Source organism: Melanaphis sacchari, unplaced genomic scaffold, assembly GCF_002803265.2.
Source record: "Melanaphis sacchari strain LSU unplaced genomic scaffold, SCAv2.0 Contig1088_pilon_pilon, whole genome shotgun sequence".
NCBI lineage: Eukaryota > Metazoa > Arthropoda > Insecta > Hemiptera > Aphididae > Melanaphis > Melanaphis sacchari.
Genome location: NW_020270413.1, coordinates 1,882 through 18,821, shown reverse-complemented (window position 1 = coordinate 18,821; position 16,940 = coordinate 1,882). Strand labels below are relative to the sequence as shown.

Here is a 16,940-nt window from a genome sequence, read left to right as displayed (position 1 = left end):
ACTTTAAAAATTTGGCTTCAGGAAAATTGTTTGAATAACATTTGAACATTTTCTCATTTGTTAACTCAACAAACTCAAAATTTGAAAAATCCTTAAATCTGGTGTCAATTTGAACAGTTAAAGAATCTAAAACTTCATACGATATCTTACGAAGCATTGTTTTCAGTTTACAATCATAAATCAAAGTATCATTCAACTTATTTGCTTCTTCACAACAATTGTTCACAATTTCTTCATTTCTTAATCTTGACAAATTATTTCTTAGTTTTTGAACTTCGTTAACACATTCACTTATATCAGACATATTTTTAGATTGTAAAATATTAAATATATGGTCAGTATAAATAAATATTTCGTTAAAAAATATTAATAAATAAACAAATTTAGTATCATTTAATTTATTTAATAGTATAATAATATAAAAACATGATAAAAATAATGATAAAACATAAAGCAAGATAAAAAAATATAAATTAATTACTCCGAATCATCTTTTTTTTTTTCTTATGATATCGTGGACTAGAGGAGGAACCATGGTACCAGTACTTTTCCTCCAGCCCCATCGTTTATTGTCAAAACAAAAACATACAATAATTAACAACGGTGGGCCAATCCCCCACTCGCTGCTATTACACGCAAGTGGTGTATATTATCAAAGAATACTAATACTATTAATAAATAGTAGCTCCGTTCTCCCCGATTGCCTAGCTATGGTGGATTCCGTCCGTTCACAGCCTGTCGCACTCTTTCTTCTTCTTTCTTAGCTGAAAGAAAACAACCTAAACCGCTCTTCGGCTTCGTTCAGGATGGTTTCATTCCCCTGAACGTCCATCGGTAGAAGCTCGAACGCCGGTCCGCAGGTAATGTCCGGGACGTCGTTGGTGCTCGGTCGATGGCCAATCCTAGCGCTCAAAGGTTTGCGAAAGCCGTCCCAGTGGGGGCAATCGAACAAGGTGTGTTCGGCGGTGTCTGATTCTCGCCCGAGCACTGCCAGCAGCGCGGGCTTGCGGCTTTATTCATGCAATGGAAGTACCATCCGAAGCAGCCGTGGACCGTGAGTGCCTGTGTCATGTGAAACGTCAAAGGCACCCACGGGATGGTCCTTTCTAGCCATCTTTATAGGTCAGGGATGACGCGGCGCGTCCAGGCCGCCTTCGGGATAGCACGCCATCTTGCCTGCCAAGCGACGACCGTGTTTTTTCTTGCCTCGTGTTTTACGACCACTTTGGGAGGCCGTTGTTCGCCGGGCTCCATCGCGGCACGCAGTCGGGATCCGATGCTCTGCCTCTCCAGTCCGAGCAGGTTAACGGGCAGCATGCAGGCCAAAACCAGGGCGGCCTCGTCCGACACGGTACGGTATGACCGGATTACCCTCAAGGCGGCGGTCCTCTGCGGGGACGGATCAAGATCGCCCTAGTTCTGGCGACTTCTGCAACGGCAGGGATCCAGATGGGAGCAGCGTACAGCAACTGACTCTCCACAACAGACGCGAACAGCCTCCTCTTCCGCTGAGCTGATCCACCTATGTTGGGCATGAGCCTGGATATCGCAGCAGCCGAGCGGGCCGCCTTCGCAGCGATGGTACTTGCGTGTGCAGCAAAGGTCAGACGCTTGTCCAGAATAACACCGAGGTACCTGATCTCATTTTGCGATGGAATCAGGTGACCGCCGACCGTCAAACGTGGTGGGACAAACGCCCGCCTCCGGGAAAGTACTACCGCCTCGCTCTTCTGATGAGCCAGCTCTAGGCCCCTGCTCCGCATCCAGTCATCTATGGCCGTCAATGTGGGATTAATTGCCTCTTCAAGCTGCTGTCCGGTCACGGCCGTACCCAAAACCGCGAGGTCATCCGCGAAGCCGACGAGTTACACCCTGGGCGGCGTTTTCATCTTCAGGAGGGAGTCGTAAGTGACATTCCACAAGGCGGGGCCAAGGACGGAGCCCTGTGGAACTCCGCAGGTCACCGGTCTCTCTGCCATTTCCTCGCCAGTTAGAAGTGTTCTGTCAGCCAACCAGGACCGGAGCATCTCTACTAAGTACTCTGGAGTGTTAATTAACCATCAGAGCTGCGTCGATGACCGGCCACCCCAGAGAGTTGAAAGCGTTCCTGACGTCCAGCGTCACCAAAATGCAGAGACTTTTCCTTTTCGGGGTGGTAGCCGCCTGAGCGGCGATGCTGAGAACCATGCCGATTGCTGACTCCGTGCTGACTCTCCTCCTGAAGCCGAGCTGGTTCGGGGCTCTTATCCGTCCCCTGTGAGCGTCCAGGTGGTCCTCTAGCCTCTGAAGAAGGAGCCTCTCGAGCAGCTTTCCAGGGGCGTCCAACATACAGATTGGCCTGTAGCTCGACGAGGCGTCCGGAGGTTTGTCCGGGCCCTTACAAAGTAGTACAGCCGTGCCCTCTTCTAACGTGGTGGAAACGTCAGCGCTTCGAGGCAATCGTTGAAGACGCGGAGGACTGCGCAGAGCTGAGCGAGCGCGACGGCTCGGAGGATCTTGTTGGGGATCCCCGAAGGACCGATCGCCTTACCCGATGTCAGCCTCCTAACTGCTCTACTGAGTTCTTCCGGCCTGAATTCTGGAATGACCCTGGTGAACTCGAGTGTATTCAGGACCTGGTCGAACGCCTGGAAGATGTTGTGCACTGCTGGGGACGGAGCCAAGTTCGAATCCATGACCGGAACCGCCGGGAACAGTGCGTCGGCGATGACGGAAGCAGTGGCGTGCCCAGGAATTTTCAATGGGGGGGAGGATATATGTTATACATTTTTAAGTAAAAATACATTTAAATTAATTATGGCAAACACAAAAACACAAAAATTGCTATACATGTGTACATTCATGCATATTGAGTATTGTTCTATAATTAGAATTAATTTAAATAGCCATACACTATACACTATTGTTTTATTAAAATGACAGCATTAAACTAAAAACATTAATAACCTTTATTAAAATATTTAATACACAAAAGAAAAATAATTTTAAAAAACAAATTAATTATTCCAAACGGAAATTTAACCGCCTAGATTTTGTACTCATCTCATTAATAACTTCATCTGTATTTATTTTAATATCTCGATGAATGTTCATCAGAGCTAAGCCGTTTAATCTTGCTTTTCCAATAGAATTCCTTAAATAAGTCTTTAAACGCTTTAATGTAGAAAATGATCGTTCACCAGTTGCGGTAGTAACTGGTAGGGTTATTAAAATTTTTAATAATTTGTGTATGTGTGGAAATATCATTATGTCACATTCACCAAATACATCAAGAGCGCTTTTTGAAACATGAATCTCATTACACTTTTCTTGCCATAAATATAATTCTCCAGTTATAACTAAGCTACTGTTATTCAAATCCTCTTGATATGTATCAATGAGGTATTTAATATCTTGATCAGTTCCTGAATGCATTTTATAGCCAGGTAGAATACAACTAAAACTTTGCAATAATTTATTATGTTTTATAAATCGATCATGTAACTGTGATAAAAAATTATCCAAGAATGGTACATATATTTTCAATCTATAAAAATCTTCAACTGTTTTATTTGTTGAAGTAACTAATTCATCTAAGAGTTTTTTTTGTGTTCTTGTTAATCTTTTAAAATCTGTATCAATATTTAAATCTTGGCACCATTGTTCAATTTTTAAAAATTCAATATGAAAATCATTGACTACATTTTCTCTAAATCTTTGTAATATTTGTTGAACATCTCCTGCTACTTTTAAAGCTGTTAAAAAATCAATATTTTCTGTCTGAAGTTGGCGACTGAGAGGCATACTTACAGAGAAAACTCTTCCAATGATGTGTGTTGTTATAATAAATTCTGGTTGTTCAATAATTATCATAAGTCGTTTAGCTTTTGATGATGTATCAATATCTTCCCATTCACTTATTTCATCTAATGCCACTAAAATAGCTTTATATAACTCAATAAATACTAGAATGGCATCATGGCGTTCAACCCATCTAGTAGGGCACATCATTTTCAAACGTTTCTTATTAGTTGACGGTAAAACTTTATCAATAGTTTTTTCCAGCACATGTTGACGTTTGGGAGTTCTAAAAAAGACACATATTTCTTGAATACTTCCCATAGTATTCCGTACACTTTTCACTGAACAAGCATTAGAAACTGCAAGATTTAAGCTATGCGAAGTACAGTGTATATAAAACGCCAATGGATACTTTTCAAGAATGTGTGCCTTTACACCATTAAAACTACCACTCATCGATGCCGCACCATCATATCCTTGACCCCTTAAATATTTTGTTTCTAAACTTAAACAACTTAGAGTTTCTAATATTTTTGTAGCTAACCCTTTTCCAGTAACATCTGTAACAGGTACAAATACTAAAAAGTCTTCTCTTAATTTCTTCAAATCTTCATCATAATATCTTGCACAAATAGAAAATTGTTCTACACCGGATACATCAGCAGTTTCATCTGCTAAAATTGAGAAACATTTAGCTCGGTTTATTTTTGAAATAATTTGTTTTTGAATTATCATTCCACATACGCTAATTATTTCGTTTTGCATTTTACCACTCAAATAAGTAGCATTATTTGGTGCTTCCAATAAATGTTTTTTCAACATCAAGTCACCACCTTCTACTCTATAGCGAAGTAATGCCCGAAAATTTCCATCATTTTCGTCATTTAACTCTTTTTCAACATCAATGCGACCAGAATCATGATGTCCTCTCGTTGCTAAACCTTGGCGACCACAAAGTATTAAAGTATCAATAATTGGCTTAATTTTTTCCCGGTTATTTTGAATTTCACTCTTTAAATAATCATTTAACTGAACATCAATAGGTTTTTTTTGGTTTTTGTACATATCTATGACACTATCTGCTTTTAAAACAGACAATTTATGGTAATCTTTCTCCAAATGATCATTGAATTTTGTAGTAGCATCTTTCCAATTATTAAATGGAGATAACACTAGTTTGCCAAGTTTTTGGCATCCTCTACCTCCATCGTTTTGTCCAAATATTACACAAAATTTGCAATAAGCACCAAGTTCTTTAAATGAATATACTAGCCAATTCCAGCGAATAAACCATGCATGTTGAAATCTTAGTTTCCTTTTACCTGATAATGGAAATTTGAAAGCCGAATCTGGACACCAATTTTTGTTTAACAAATCAAATTTTTCTTTTGAACTTAACTAAAATATATAATAATAATAGTATTAATTATTTATTTATTATTAAATAATTGTTTTATTTTTAAACGACCAACAAAAGCTAAATAATCTTCTATAAGCAATATAACTTTTATTAAATGTTGAGTAGCATTAGCTCTTAAAATACATTTACTCAATAACTTTAAATGGTTATCAAATCTTCAAACTATTTGGCATTATAATACAATTTTTAGTGCATTACTTTGTAATTGTTTTTATAATAAGCTTATATTATGTAAATATTATGTGCACTGAGAATCTAAAATTAGCCATTAGAAAACAAATTAATATACTTACTAATCATTCATACAGTTTTAATTGTGATATGTGTAACTCAATTAAATTATACATTCTTCATAAAAATTGAAGATTTTAAAGTAGAATCTTTTTTAAATAAATATAACTTATAAACCAGAAATATTAGAAAAATGTATTCATTTTAAAACATTTTAAAAATTGTTGAGTAAATGTTAAAGCTAATGTATAAAATACTTTCCAAAAATGTAATGACTAATAGTTCATAAAATAATAGACACTTATTTTTACTTAGTGTAAAATATTAGGTTAAAATAAGTCCAATAATGATATTTTGAAATTCAATAGGTAAATATAAATTAACATTAATATATACAAAACATAAACAAATAATTCTCTGTTCTGTACTTTAAAAAATACAAATTATTGTTATTGTGTAATAATAAAAAAATATTTAAAATTTAAATAGATATATGAAGGAATATTACCTTAATATTTTTGGATATTGAATCAACAACATAAAAAATGTCTGATTTGTCAATAATTGTTTCGTTAAAATCCGTAGCCATAAGTGATGTATTTATCTAAAAAGTAAAAATGTAATAATATTTATTTATATTTTATAAAAATATAATTATATATGAGTAATGAGTGTTAATTTTTACTAAGTCTATAACTCATTTAAATTAACAAAATATTATGTAGACTTACTGTGCAATTAACTTGCTGATCTAACAATTTATAAATAGGATCTTGAGGATCTTCGGATTCTGGTTTAGAAGATGTGATTGAGACCATAGGTTCAGGATCATCAATGGCATCATCATCATCATTAATATGTTGAGTTTTTATTTGCTATATTAAATTATTAAATATTTTTAAATTTGATTGATTCATTTTTTGGATTAGCTAATTTTACTATTTTACTATAGCTTCGGGTGATTCAATATTTTATAAACATAAAACAATAATAAAGACTTTGATTATTTATTTAATATAAATACAAACATTAATCTTAACTATTATAATTAAATTACATTATATAAAATTAAACTACATAATAGTATAATACTTAATAAACTTATTTTCATCATAATATTATTTACATTCTTAATATTTCAATACCAACTTACCCTCTGATCGGCTTTAGGTTTCTTTGAAAAAAATGACATAATCGAACCATCACGTTTTGCCATTATAAATAAAATAACTTAAAATTGTTAAATGTTAAATACTTAAATAATAAATACAAATTTTTGGAAGTATGTACTATGTTGGTATAGTGTATACTATCACTGCATTTGGTTTCGTTTGAAATGTTGTATAATAATATCACAAAGTAACAATAATAGAGTATTAGCTATTAATAGAATATCACAATTGTATTATGATCACACTGAGAGATAAGAACTGGTCATTGAAGTAGCTGATAATTTATATCTGATTAGTGATTCACTGATTAGTAACCACTGATTTACCCATAGATCTTATACTATTAGTTTACGTGATTACCGTGATCCAAGGTGTATCAAATATCAATACACCTTGATTCCATCTTATCATAAACATTATTAATTATTAATTACTTAGAGGATTTATAGCCCGTGAACGTAACACATGATCACTGATCTATAATCTGTATAGTGAATGTTTATAATAAGCAATATCCAATGTGCATTGGGCAATAATTTATAAGCAATACCTAACTTATTACTGATAATTAAAAGTAATATTTAATATCTAATAAGTTGAAGTCAACAAAAAAAAGTCAATGGGGGGGGATATAACCCCTAACCTCCCCCCCTTGGGCACGCCACTGGACGGAAGTAATATGATTTGGTATGTTCTGAAACCTGATCCTGATCTCCCACATTTTTCGTCACCCCCTCGCCCTCAAAGACCGGTGTGACGTACATTTACCCCCTCACTCCTTCAACACCATGATCGGTGTGACGTACATTTACCCTGCCATCTTTCTACCCCCACCCCCTCAACCAAAGACTTATTATTGTAAGTACGCCATATTATTGTACATGCGCCATATTAACGCAGATGAGTTCTGAATGCACACCCCATAACCCTACCTCTACCTACCGTCTAATTGTGTAACGTATTCCCACCACCTGTTCCAACACCGAGTTATCAATTACGCTTATCATATTATTGTACATACGCCATATTAACACATATGAATTATATATTAACATATATGAGTCATATTATTATTGTACATGCACCATATTATTGTACTCGCTATATATTAACTTATATGAATCATATATTCGAGCAGCCAGTTACATTATATAATCAACAACGTGCAAATTATATCAAAGTATCGACATGCATCGGTATGCATCAACATGTCTATATGGTCTATTGTTATTTTAACACTATTATCGTTCCTCCTACCCCTAATATTGATCCAATTCGACAAGCACTTGAATCTGCAAGAGCCGACATTCATTTAGTCTGTCTCCAGTCTTACACACATATAATACTCCTCCGCGTTTTTCCGAGTGTTTATAATTTTTCCATCGTTTATATTATTTTAATAACAAGTGATTTAATATGGCCGGTTCAATCGAAGACAACGCAGCGTTATATATGAAGAAGAAGACTTTTACTTATGTACCGCCACACCTCCAGCCGAACTCATCGAATCCACTAGCTATACACTAGACTTCGCAGTCCGTAAGTTTATACATATCGGTATTGACCCGAGTGAAAAATTCAAAGACGTTATTCATGTATTATCTTCTTCGCGGCACGTACATTGTACGGGCCGGGAGCATCTAATAATAAGTATGCGCGCCCCGATCACCAAATATTAATACGCTATTATACGGTCACACACCGACCGACCTGTGTTTGTGTGTATATGTGTATAGCACTCAACAGGAAGTGGACTAGTGAGTGCTAGTGTGTGGGTGGTGTGTGTATGTGTGTGTATATATGTATGTGTGTAAACTAAAACTAGGGGACTCAGGTAACTCAATATAAATAAATGGTAATACTTGTTACGGTAATAGGATATATAATAATGATAAATAAAATACTAATAGTAATTACGGCCCTTTTGGCCCAACATGTAAAAATATAATAAGATAAGTAGCTATTAAAGCCACGACAAAAATATAATATAATAATTAATAAACGCTATAAACTGCGTAGCCCTTATGGCTAAACAGAATAAATATAAGTATATGATAAATAGTAATAAGTAGTTAAGGCCCTTCTGGCTCAATAACACGATTATAATATATAAAAAACTATTAGAGCTGAAAGCTCGGATATTGATATAAAAAAAATATAAAGCTCTTTTGGCTCAATTAAATAAATGTTAATAATACTTAATATAATAATAATAATAAATAAATAAATAACAGTTATTAAAACTCACAATTTGTGGAGTGCAGACTGGCCAGCTGGTCCTAAATATGGCTATATGAAAAATAATAATCACGCTCACACACACAACAGGAACGAACACAATATAAAAATATAATAAAATTAATAATAAATAATAGAATTGGCGATTCGCGCTCACAATAATAAATATAATAAAAAAATACTAGAAAATAAGCGATTTGCACAACAAAATATAATAAAAAATAATATAATATAATAACGGCCGTTTGATCTTTGTGCGACGACGTATGGCAAGAGACAAGACTTTTTCGGCGGCCACGTTAATCTATGCGCACCTGCGAGCCGGCGGCAGCAGATAACGCGCCGATAATTAATTTAAATAATAATTAATGATATTATATAATTCACGAACACAATTAAAATATAAAAATAATTAAGAAAAATATAATGTTTGTGTGTGTGTGTGTGGATCGGTGGCGGTGACCGTGAATTTATAATTATTTATAAGCGTATATTATTTTTATTGATATCGTTAACATACATATTACAACAGACTTTATGAAAAAAATATTCTGGTATATGGGGCATATCTTATCGTTCATATTAGACACACCACAAAAGTATAAGCGAGTATTGTTTTATGAAGATTATGAAATAAAACTATCGAATATGGTGTATACTGGAGAAAATATGTTGGTAATCGAAGCGAAAAATCGCAAAGGATGTAGAGTACTACTAAATCGGACAGACCTTTTACGTCTTCAGTATCTTGAATGTTCAATTTTCGAGAGCATTGTGCGAAAAGAAGTATTCACCGCTCCGTTAGTTATAAAACAATATGAAGAGATTTGTGTGTACCTAGACAAGAAATGTACTCATATAAAAAATATGGACGAGATGATAGTTTACATTAAGAACATACAAGACGATCTAGTCGTTAAATCTATTCCAAATTTCACCAATCAAATACAGATGTACGCAGCTGAACAATTAGCTGAAACTTTGTTAAATCAGGGGGCGAACAACTCGCATGAGGTAATTAAAAAATGTATTATTCCTTAAACAAAAATATTAAATATTTGTTTTATTATTTTAGATGTTTAAAGAAACAACGACCATTTCACCATTACCACCACCTACTCCAATGTCCCCTCCATCATCACCGTTATCATCTCCGTCATCACGTTTTTCATTATTATGGTGTAGAACAGCCGATGAAAATGACGGGCCGACATATTTCAATAAGCGTTCATTAGCGGCATCAGAATTTTCCGATTCAGCTGTATCGGAAACGCCTTTTACATCAAACGTAAACTCTTTCAAAAATAATAAGTATACATATTATGTAAAAATAATTTTTATATTTGTAGAATAAAATAATTTGTTTGAAATAAAAAAACATTGTATATTTAAAAAAACTATTTTCATTTATTAATATTAAGATTCACAATAAATATTTATAAGGTTCTTACTTCTCCATTAAATGGATATAAGTTATAATTTGGTCATGTAATATTAAACAATATGCTGAAGTGGAAGCTGGAAACGCATCGGTGGCTTTAAATTCAATCCTAAGATCGACAGTAGATGTCTTAACGTTGTCGTCCTGTCTGCTCATATCAATAACTATTATTGGAAAAAAAATTTTGAAATCTGAACGTTTCAATAGAGGTGTTACATCATCGCGCCCATAGTATGATTTTTGGAACTCTATATACGCGTGGTATAATGTACCAATTTTATTTTTGGTAAAGTCACATTGAAAATCTTCATAGGGAAACACTTCACTGTTTAAATATACCTTCAAGTTTTTAATCTTACAATGATCAAAGTTCGACATTGCTTTAGTCGAGCTATTTTTCCTGTCGGTCTGAAATTCGATTATGACATATCTAGGTTTTTCTAATTTATTGGACGTCTTTACTTTCCACGAGTGTGTTGTGTTTTGAGGTAGAAACGGATATTCACACAACTCCCATGATCTAAACGCGCATGTTAGCGGTTCTGATTGTTTACTACTTTCAACAATCTAATTTTTTCTTTATCACCGACTTTTACTATAGGCATCCGCCATAATATTTTTGTTATATTTATTTTAACGTCTTTTAGTTTAGGTGCGTCTGCAACAACTTCATTATTTTTATACTGCTTAATAGCATTTATATCCAGTGAAGCTCTATTTAATATAAGTTGTTGGTTGCAGTTTATTAAAATACGTTTATAATCTTCACAAAAACCGAACAAATCTTTAAGATTAATACAACCGTTAAACATAGTACCATCAATAAAATCTTTATTATCATTGTTAGTGTCACTAACCCAAGCAGCGTTATTGCGTGATGTAATATTTAATTTATTGTAAGAGCAATAGCCTTTTAATGTGGTCGAAATGCCTGGATTAACGAGTTTATGAATTTGAATACCATTTATCCAGTGGCGGCGCCAGATATTTTTTATTGGGGGGGGGGGCGATACCGGGCCAAATTTTTTTCTGGTGGGGCATTTATGTATGGCTACTTAAATACCCATTAATTTGTTTATACCATATTTTCAGGAAATTATTGCTAAAAATGTTTTGGGTATAATATGTTATATTTTTAAATAAATAATCAAAAAATATACCTACTATATTTTATAATTATCATAAATGTACTATAATAGAACTTCAAATTTCCTCTTTTTTCTTTTATTTGTATGTAACAATACGTAACTTTTTATTTTGTATGTATGCAATTTTAGAAAGAGTATAGTCAGTACTTACCTATTAACTTTATTGAGTATTTGAGTATTTTTATTTCTAAATGTGCAAAAAATCATATTTAATATAAATATAACAGTCAATTTTAAAATAATATAACTTAAGTCTAAAAACTTTTTTAAGTGATTAATACTAATTTTATATATTAATAATGATTTACAATGTCTTTATTTACTTACATATTTTTAATATTATGGAATCCAAAGTAGGTATAAGGTATATCCTTAAGTACTAATATGTTTTATGTAAATTTTTCACAAAGTATATGACTTATGAGTCATAAGTTATGACATATGAATGTTTTATAATATGCACATTCATTTTTATGTTCATTGCAAATTGACTTAAATAATAAGGCTTTTTGGACTTAATACCTAAATAGCAACATATTTATATTACCAACTAGCCGACCCGTCACAGCTTCGCCCGTGATTGGTTGTTTATTTTGCCTTCGGACCATGATATGTAGAATTTTTTATTCAAATATTATTGTTAATGTGATCGACAAGTAAATATAAAAAAACGGTTAATGAAAACGGATTGAAATTTTTCTAGCGTTATAAATGATAAAAATAATACAGATAAAAAAGAAATAATTTATGGTTGATAAAGAATTTTATTGAAGTTGAAGAAAAAAAAAGAAAAAAAAAGAATTAAAATAAGAATTTTATAAGACTTCTGAGTATATGATATTTTTTGTTATATTTCCTGTTGAAATTAAAATCATAAGATGATTCGGGTCCCCAGTTCGAGAAAATGCCACGTATAATTGGCCATGTGAAAAGCACTCTGTACGAATATCTACGCCAACGTACTTGAATGTTTGACCTTGCGCTTTGTTTATGGTATTGGCAAAAGAAACTTTAACCGGGAATTGAAGCAGTTTGAAAGAAAACGGTAAGTCAGGGGGAATCATGGGATTTCATGGAATAAATGCAATTTCTCCTTTCGCTGGCCCTGTAAGAATTACGGCTTCTATAATATTATTTCGCAACGATTTTATTTGTAATCTTGTACCGTTACATAAGTTCGGTGGTTGAAGATTACGTAATAATGTAATTGGAGCACCAATTTTTAATTTTAATTTATGAGGAGGAAATCCCGAAGGAGAAAGAGAATTGAGAAATTCTTGTGGATAATGAATAACATCATCTGTTGATGTAACTGTATCAATAGATAGCCGGCCCGTTACAGCTTCGCCCGTGATTGGTTGTTTATTTTGCCTTCGGACCATGATATGTAGAATTTTTTATTCAAATATTATTGTTTAATGTGATCGGCAAGTAAATATAAAAAAAACGGTTAATGAAAACGGATTGAAATTTTTCTAGCGTTATATTTGATCCGACTCTGACATAAAATATATTTGTAAAAAATTTAGCTTTATTTCCAATTTCAGGTAATAAACTACCTATTAAATGATGCACTTGACCCTGAATTTTAAAAGAGGACATGAAGTTCCCTTCAGCTACTTCGTTTGCTCCAAATGATGTCATTTGAAACAGAGTATTATACCGTCTAGAATTATCAAAGAAATGTTTTGATAGAGGGTGAGAATTATCAATTAAACTTTTAATTGGGTCTGGAAGATCCTCGAATTGGTGTAAAACAACTTTACCGTCAGCGCAGCAAAGGCTATGGGTTTCATCTTTCCATTTTTTTGCATGGCACTTAGGACATAATATAGTCATTTGTCCAATTTGAAGCGCTTTAATATTTAAATAATCAATCTCGGATTGATAATTAAACGCTGATTTCATACTCAAAGCGTTAAGTTGCACCTATGCAAGTGCTTGAGAACGTTCTGGTGTGTTATTTTGTTGCCTTCTGTTATACATTCGAGTTGCATGCATTGGCAGTTCTTCTGCCAATGCGTGCTCTTTGCGCTCTCGGCATGATAATGAATTAGCCACATGATTTAGATTTTAATTTATATTTGTTTTATTTTGTAACCTAGTTACATAGCTTCATTTTTGACATTTCAAGCCCTACTATTATCGATATTTGTATTATTATTTATATTTTTATCTGCTAGAGGGCGCCACCTGTGTAACTCAGTTTTTGTCTCTAAATCTCTAACTCACAGGAGTTAGGTCCATAATTTATGCTATAAACCCGCTCCCCGACATTCTCCATCATTTAAAAAAAAAATTGGCCAAATTGGTCCAGGCGTTGTTGAGTTATGCGCTTACCAACACATTTTGCGATTCATTTTTATATTATAGATTACAAGAAAAATCAATAAATGCAATTTATTATATTAGCATTATTTCTTTTATTAGTATTATTAAAATTAATATAAACAATTATAAATTTTTAGGATAAAATAATTTTTTTATTATTATGAATTGCACTAAATTTATCTACAACCATGTCTAAATTTAAGTTTTTAGAGGCTTTTTTTTCAATAGCTAATATTGCGATGGATTTTAATTTTTCGTTGGACATATGATTTCTTAAATAGATTTTAACCTGTCTTAAGCTTGAAAAAGTTCGTTCAGCTCCTGCACTTGAAGGTGGTATTATAATTGAAATTGTACATAAAATATATGTTTCACAAAAAGCCATTTTATACTTTTCTAATAAATATACTAAATCAAGTATAGTCTTTATTTCACAATTATTTTCTTCTTTATATCTCTTAATAAGTTTTGGTAATAGTTTTAATTTAGCTAACAAGCTGTCTGAATCAGTACCATAATGTAAGGAAAGTGGTTGTATTTTGTTCATATCCAAAAATGTTGAACTAATAGGATTAAAAGAACCTATTCCTTTTAAAATTGGGCTGTTGTTAGTGAATCTTTTGTTCAATTCACTCACCATTCTATCAATTACAGGATAAAATATCATTAACTTTAAATCGTTAGTATTTTGTATGGCTCTGGTTTCTGTTATTGATTCTGTTAAAAATGCAGTAAACTTTGTAGGTAACTTCACTGTTCTTTTTTTCTTTGCCGTTTCTAGGCTTTTTATGTTGTTATTTTCAGCAGCTAAATTAACTTCATTCATCAATTCATTAAAATTTTCAATTGTATTTCTATATTCATTTAAATGTGAAACCAATGAATTAACAAGAATACAGCTAGAACTTATATCAGAATCAGCTCTTTGCAAATAGTCTGACACAATTTTTAACTCATGTAAGGTTTTACAGAATAAGTGTAAACACAATAAAAATTCAAAGTTAATATGACTTAAAGTGAACTAGCTTCTAAACTCTTGTCATTTCTTGAATCTAAACTAATTTTATTTAGTAAAACTAAAATAATCGATAGTGTTTTTTTTATAGCTATGCAAGCAGCAATTTGGCACAACCATCTAGTTTCAGAAATACTTTTTAATTCCACACATTTATGTTTTGGGCTTAACTTTTTTTGTAGTTCAATAAATTCGGTGTGTACTGTTGATCTACTAATAAAATTATAGATTTTTTGAAGTAATGAAAAAAATGTAGCCACTTCTGGAATATTTTTACAAACATCTACAACAACAAGATTTAATCGATGATTATAACAGTGGGTATAAATTGCTTGTGGTACTTCTCGTTGAAAAATTGCCTGTACATCGTTAGCATTGCCACTCATTACTGCTGCCCCATCATAAGTCTGAGCAACACAATTATTTATGTCAATTTCACAATCAGACAATGTGCATTTAATATAATTAAACAGTGATTGTGCATTTAAAGAAGAACATGGAACAAATCCTAAAAATCTTTCATGAATAATGTTTTTATGAAAATACCGTACCATGATAGATAACTGTTCTGTTTTAGAGATATCATTTGTTTCATCTGCTAAAATTGCAAAATATTTGCATTCTTTTATTTCATTTGAAATTGATTGTAGTACTAATTTACTCATTATTGAAAACAATTGATTTTGTATAGAATGATGAGTGTATTTGCCATTTTTTGGTAAACATTCAATTTTATTTTTTAATCTTACATCTCTTTTAGCACATAATTGCAATAACTCTATAAAATTCCCTTTATTTAAGCTATTTTCACTTTCATCATAACCACGTTGAGCTATATTTTGGCACGCTGTAAATAATAAAATTTCAGCCACAGTTGATATGTAATAACGATTTTCTATGATTAACGCTTCGTTCGCATTATTGAGTTGTACTAGGACAAATTTATGATGTTTTGATTGTTTATGAGTTATAAATTATAACCTTCCCACATAGCTATACACGTTTTATGCATTACACACTTATCATGACCTTTAATACCAGAATCCTTATCCATGGCTTTTTTCCAGTTTTTAAAGCCAGCTTTACAAAAAGGTGAGGTATCAGACTCCGGTGAAAAAAACGACAAGGGAAACAATACGATGCATTTTCAACAACACTATACTCTAACCAAGGATACAGCTTATACCATTCAGCGCGAAAGTGTCGCCACTGTTTACCAAATTTTGTTTGAGGAAACATTTTTAATAATGGTCGAGTTGGATGGTTACTCACAAATTTTGTAATATCACTTGGAAAAGGGCCTATTTTTAAATTAACTGGTTGTTGATCTGACACAAGTTTGTTTTTTTCGTTTGATTGGTTTATTTTAGTTTGTTCTAATTTTTCATTAACTACCTTAGAATTGTCATCATAATCACTGCCACTTGAACTTGAACTCTCTGTAATACCTAAAGGCAAAATAATTATTTTTAAATTATAATGCTTAAATTGTGTAAATTAAAAGGTGGTAGAGCTAGAGTATAGCAACTATGAGACACTCAATTTTAAACGTTTTACCTGCAGCTTGAATTTACATTAATTTATTTTGGTTGATTGTAAAATGTAAGTTATAGTAGTTGTAAACTTGTAAACTACATTAGGATTAAAATTATATTTTATAGTGTACATTTTTGTTTTTAATTTTCACTTCATACCTAATCAATTTAAACAACATCTAATTAATCTTTTAATCTTTAATTAAATATTTTAGTATTTTACAACAAAATATTAGGTAATAATATTTTTATTAACATTTTTCGACAAATTTCAAAAAACAAGTTTTAAGTTTATTTTTAATATTAATTTATAGGTATCTTATTTAATTATTCTGTAGATTGTAATTTCTATAATACTCAAGAGTTAATTTAAAAAAACAACTTTAAAATAAATTAAATAATCTAGATAGGTACTATATAATAATTTACCAACTTTTTTTAAATTTAATTATATAACTTTAATAATACTTTACTATATATTTTACTTTGCAATATATATTTTTAAATAGTTTATTGTACCTACAAAAATATATAACCCAATTTACATGATTAGTGCCCACTAATATTTTTGTTAATGTATATTTAAATTTATCTACATATATAAATATAATAATATAATTTATACAACT

At 32.2% G+C, this 16,940-nt stretch overlaps 2 protein-coding genes and 1 pseudogene across 2 annotated transcripts; 1 reads left to right on the top strand and 2 right to left on the bottom strand.

The window, feature by feature from the left end:
* Window positions 1-3,000: 3,000 nt before the first annotated feature.
* LOC112603421 (52 kDa repressor of the inhibitor of the protein kinase-like) lies at window positions 3,001-6,249 on the bottom strand. Its single transcript, XM_025351958.1, has 5 exons — window positions 6,163-6,249; window positions 5,940-6,035; window positions 5,828-5,858; window positions 3,682-5,129; window positions 3,001-3,483 (listed from the first exon to the last, which is right to left on the bottom strand). The coding sequence occupies exons 1-5, from the start codon at window positions 6,247-6,249 to the stop codon at window positions 3,001-3,003; spliced, it is 2,145 nt and encodes a 714-aa protein (XP_025207743.1).
* Window positions 6,250-8,019: 1,770 nt separating this feature from the next.
* Window positions 8,020-10,320, top strand: LOC112603420 (annotated as a pseudogene).
* Window positions 10,321-12,911: 2,591 nt separating this feature from the next.
* Window positions 12,912-15,830, bottom strand: LOC112603419. The gene is made up of 5 exons (XM_025351957.1): window positions 15,758-15,830; window positions 14,913-15,623; window positions 13,933-14,697; window positions 12,990-13,286; window positions 12,912-12,928 (listed from the first exon to the last, which is right to left on the bottom strand). The coding sequence occupies exons 1-5, from the start codon at window positions 15,828-15,830 to the stop codon at window positions 12,912-12,914; spliced, it is 1,863 nt and encodes a 620-aa protein (XP_025207742.1).
* Between the last annotated feature and the right edge of the window lie 1,110 nt (window positions 15,831-16,940).

Excerpts from the sequence above, each read along its gene's own strand:
- LOC112603421 (XM_025351958.1), bottom strand. The coding sequence starts at position 6,249 with ATGGTCTCAATCACATCTTCTAAACCAGAATCCGAAGATCCTCAAGAT. Across the intron at positions 5,130-5,827 it reads GAATTATTTGTTTATGTTTT|ATTCGGCTTTCAAATTTCCA; the intron begins GTATATATTAAT and ends ATTGGTGTCCAG. Across the intron at positions 3,484-3,681 it reads TACAAAGATTTAGAGAAAAT|TTACATGATCGATTTATAAA; the intron begins GTAGTCAATGAT and ends TTTTTATCACAG.
- LOC112603419 (XM_025351957.1), bottom strand. The coding sequence starts at position 15,830 with ATGGATAAGGATTCTGGTATTAAAGGTCATGATAAGTGTGTAATGCAT. Across the intron at positions 15,624-15,757 it reads GTGTATAGCTATGTGGGAAG|CGTGCCAAAATATAGCTCAA; the intron begins GTTATAATTTAT and ends TATTATTTACAG. Across the intron at positions 14,698-14,912 it reads TAAATGTGTGGAATTAAAAA|ACTATTTGCAAAGAGCTGAT; the intron begins GTATTTCTGAAA and ends AAATTGTGTCAG.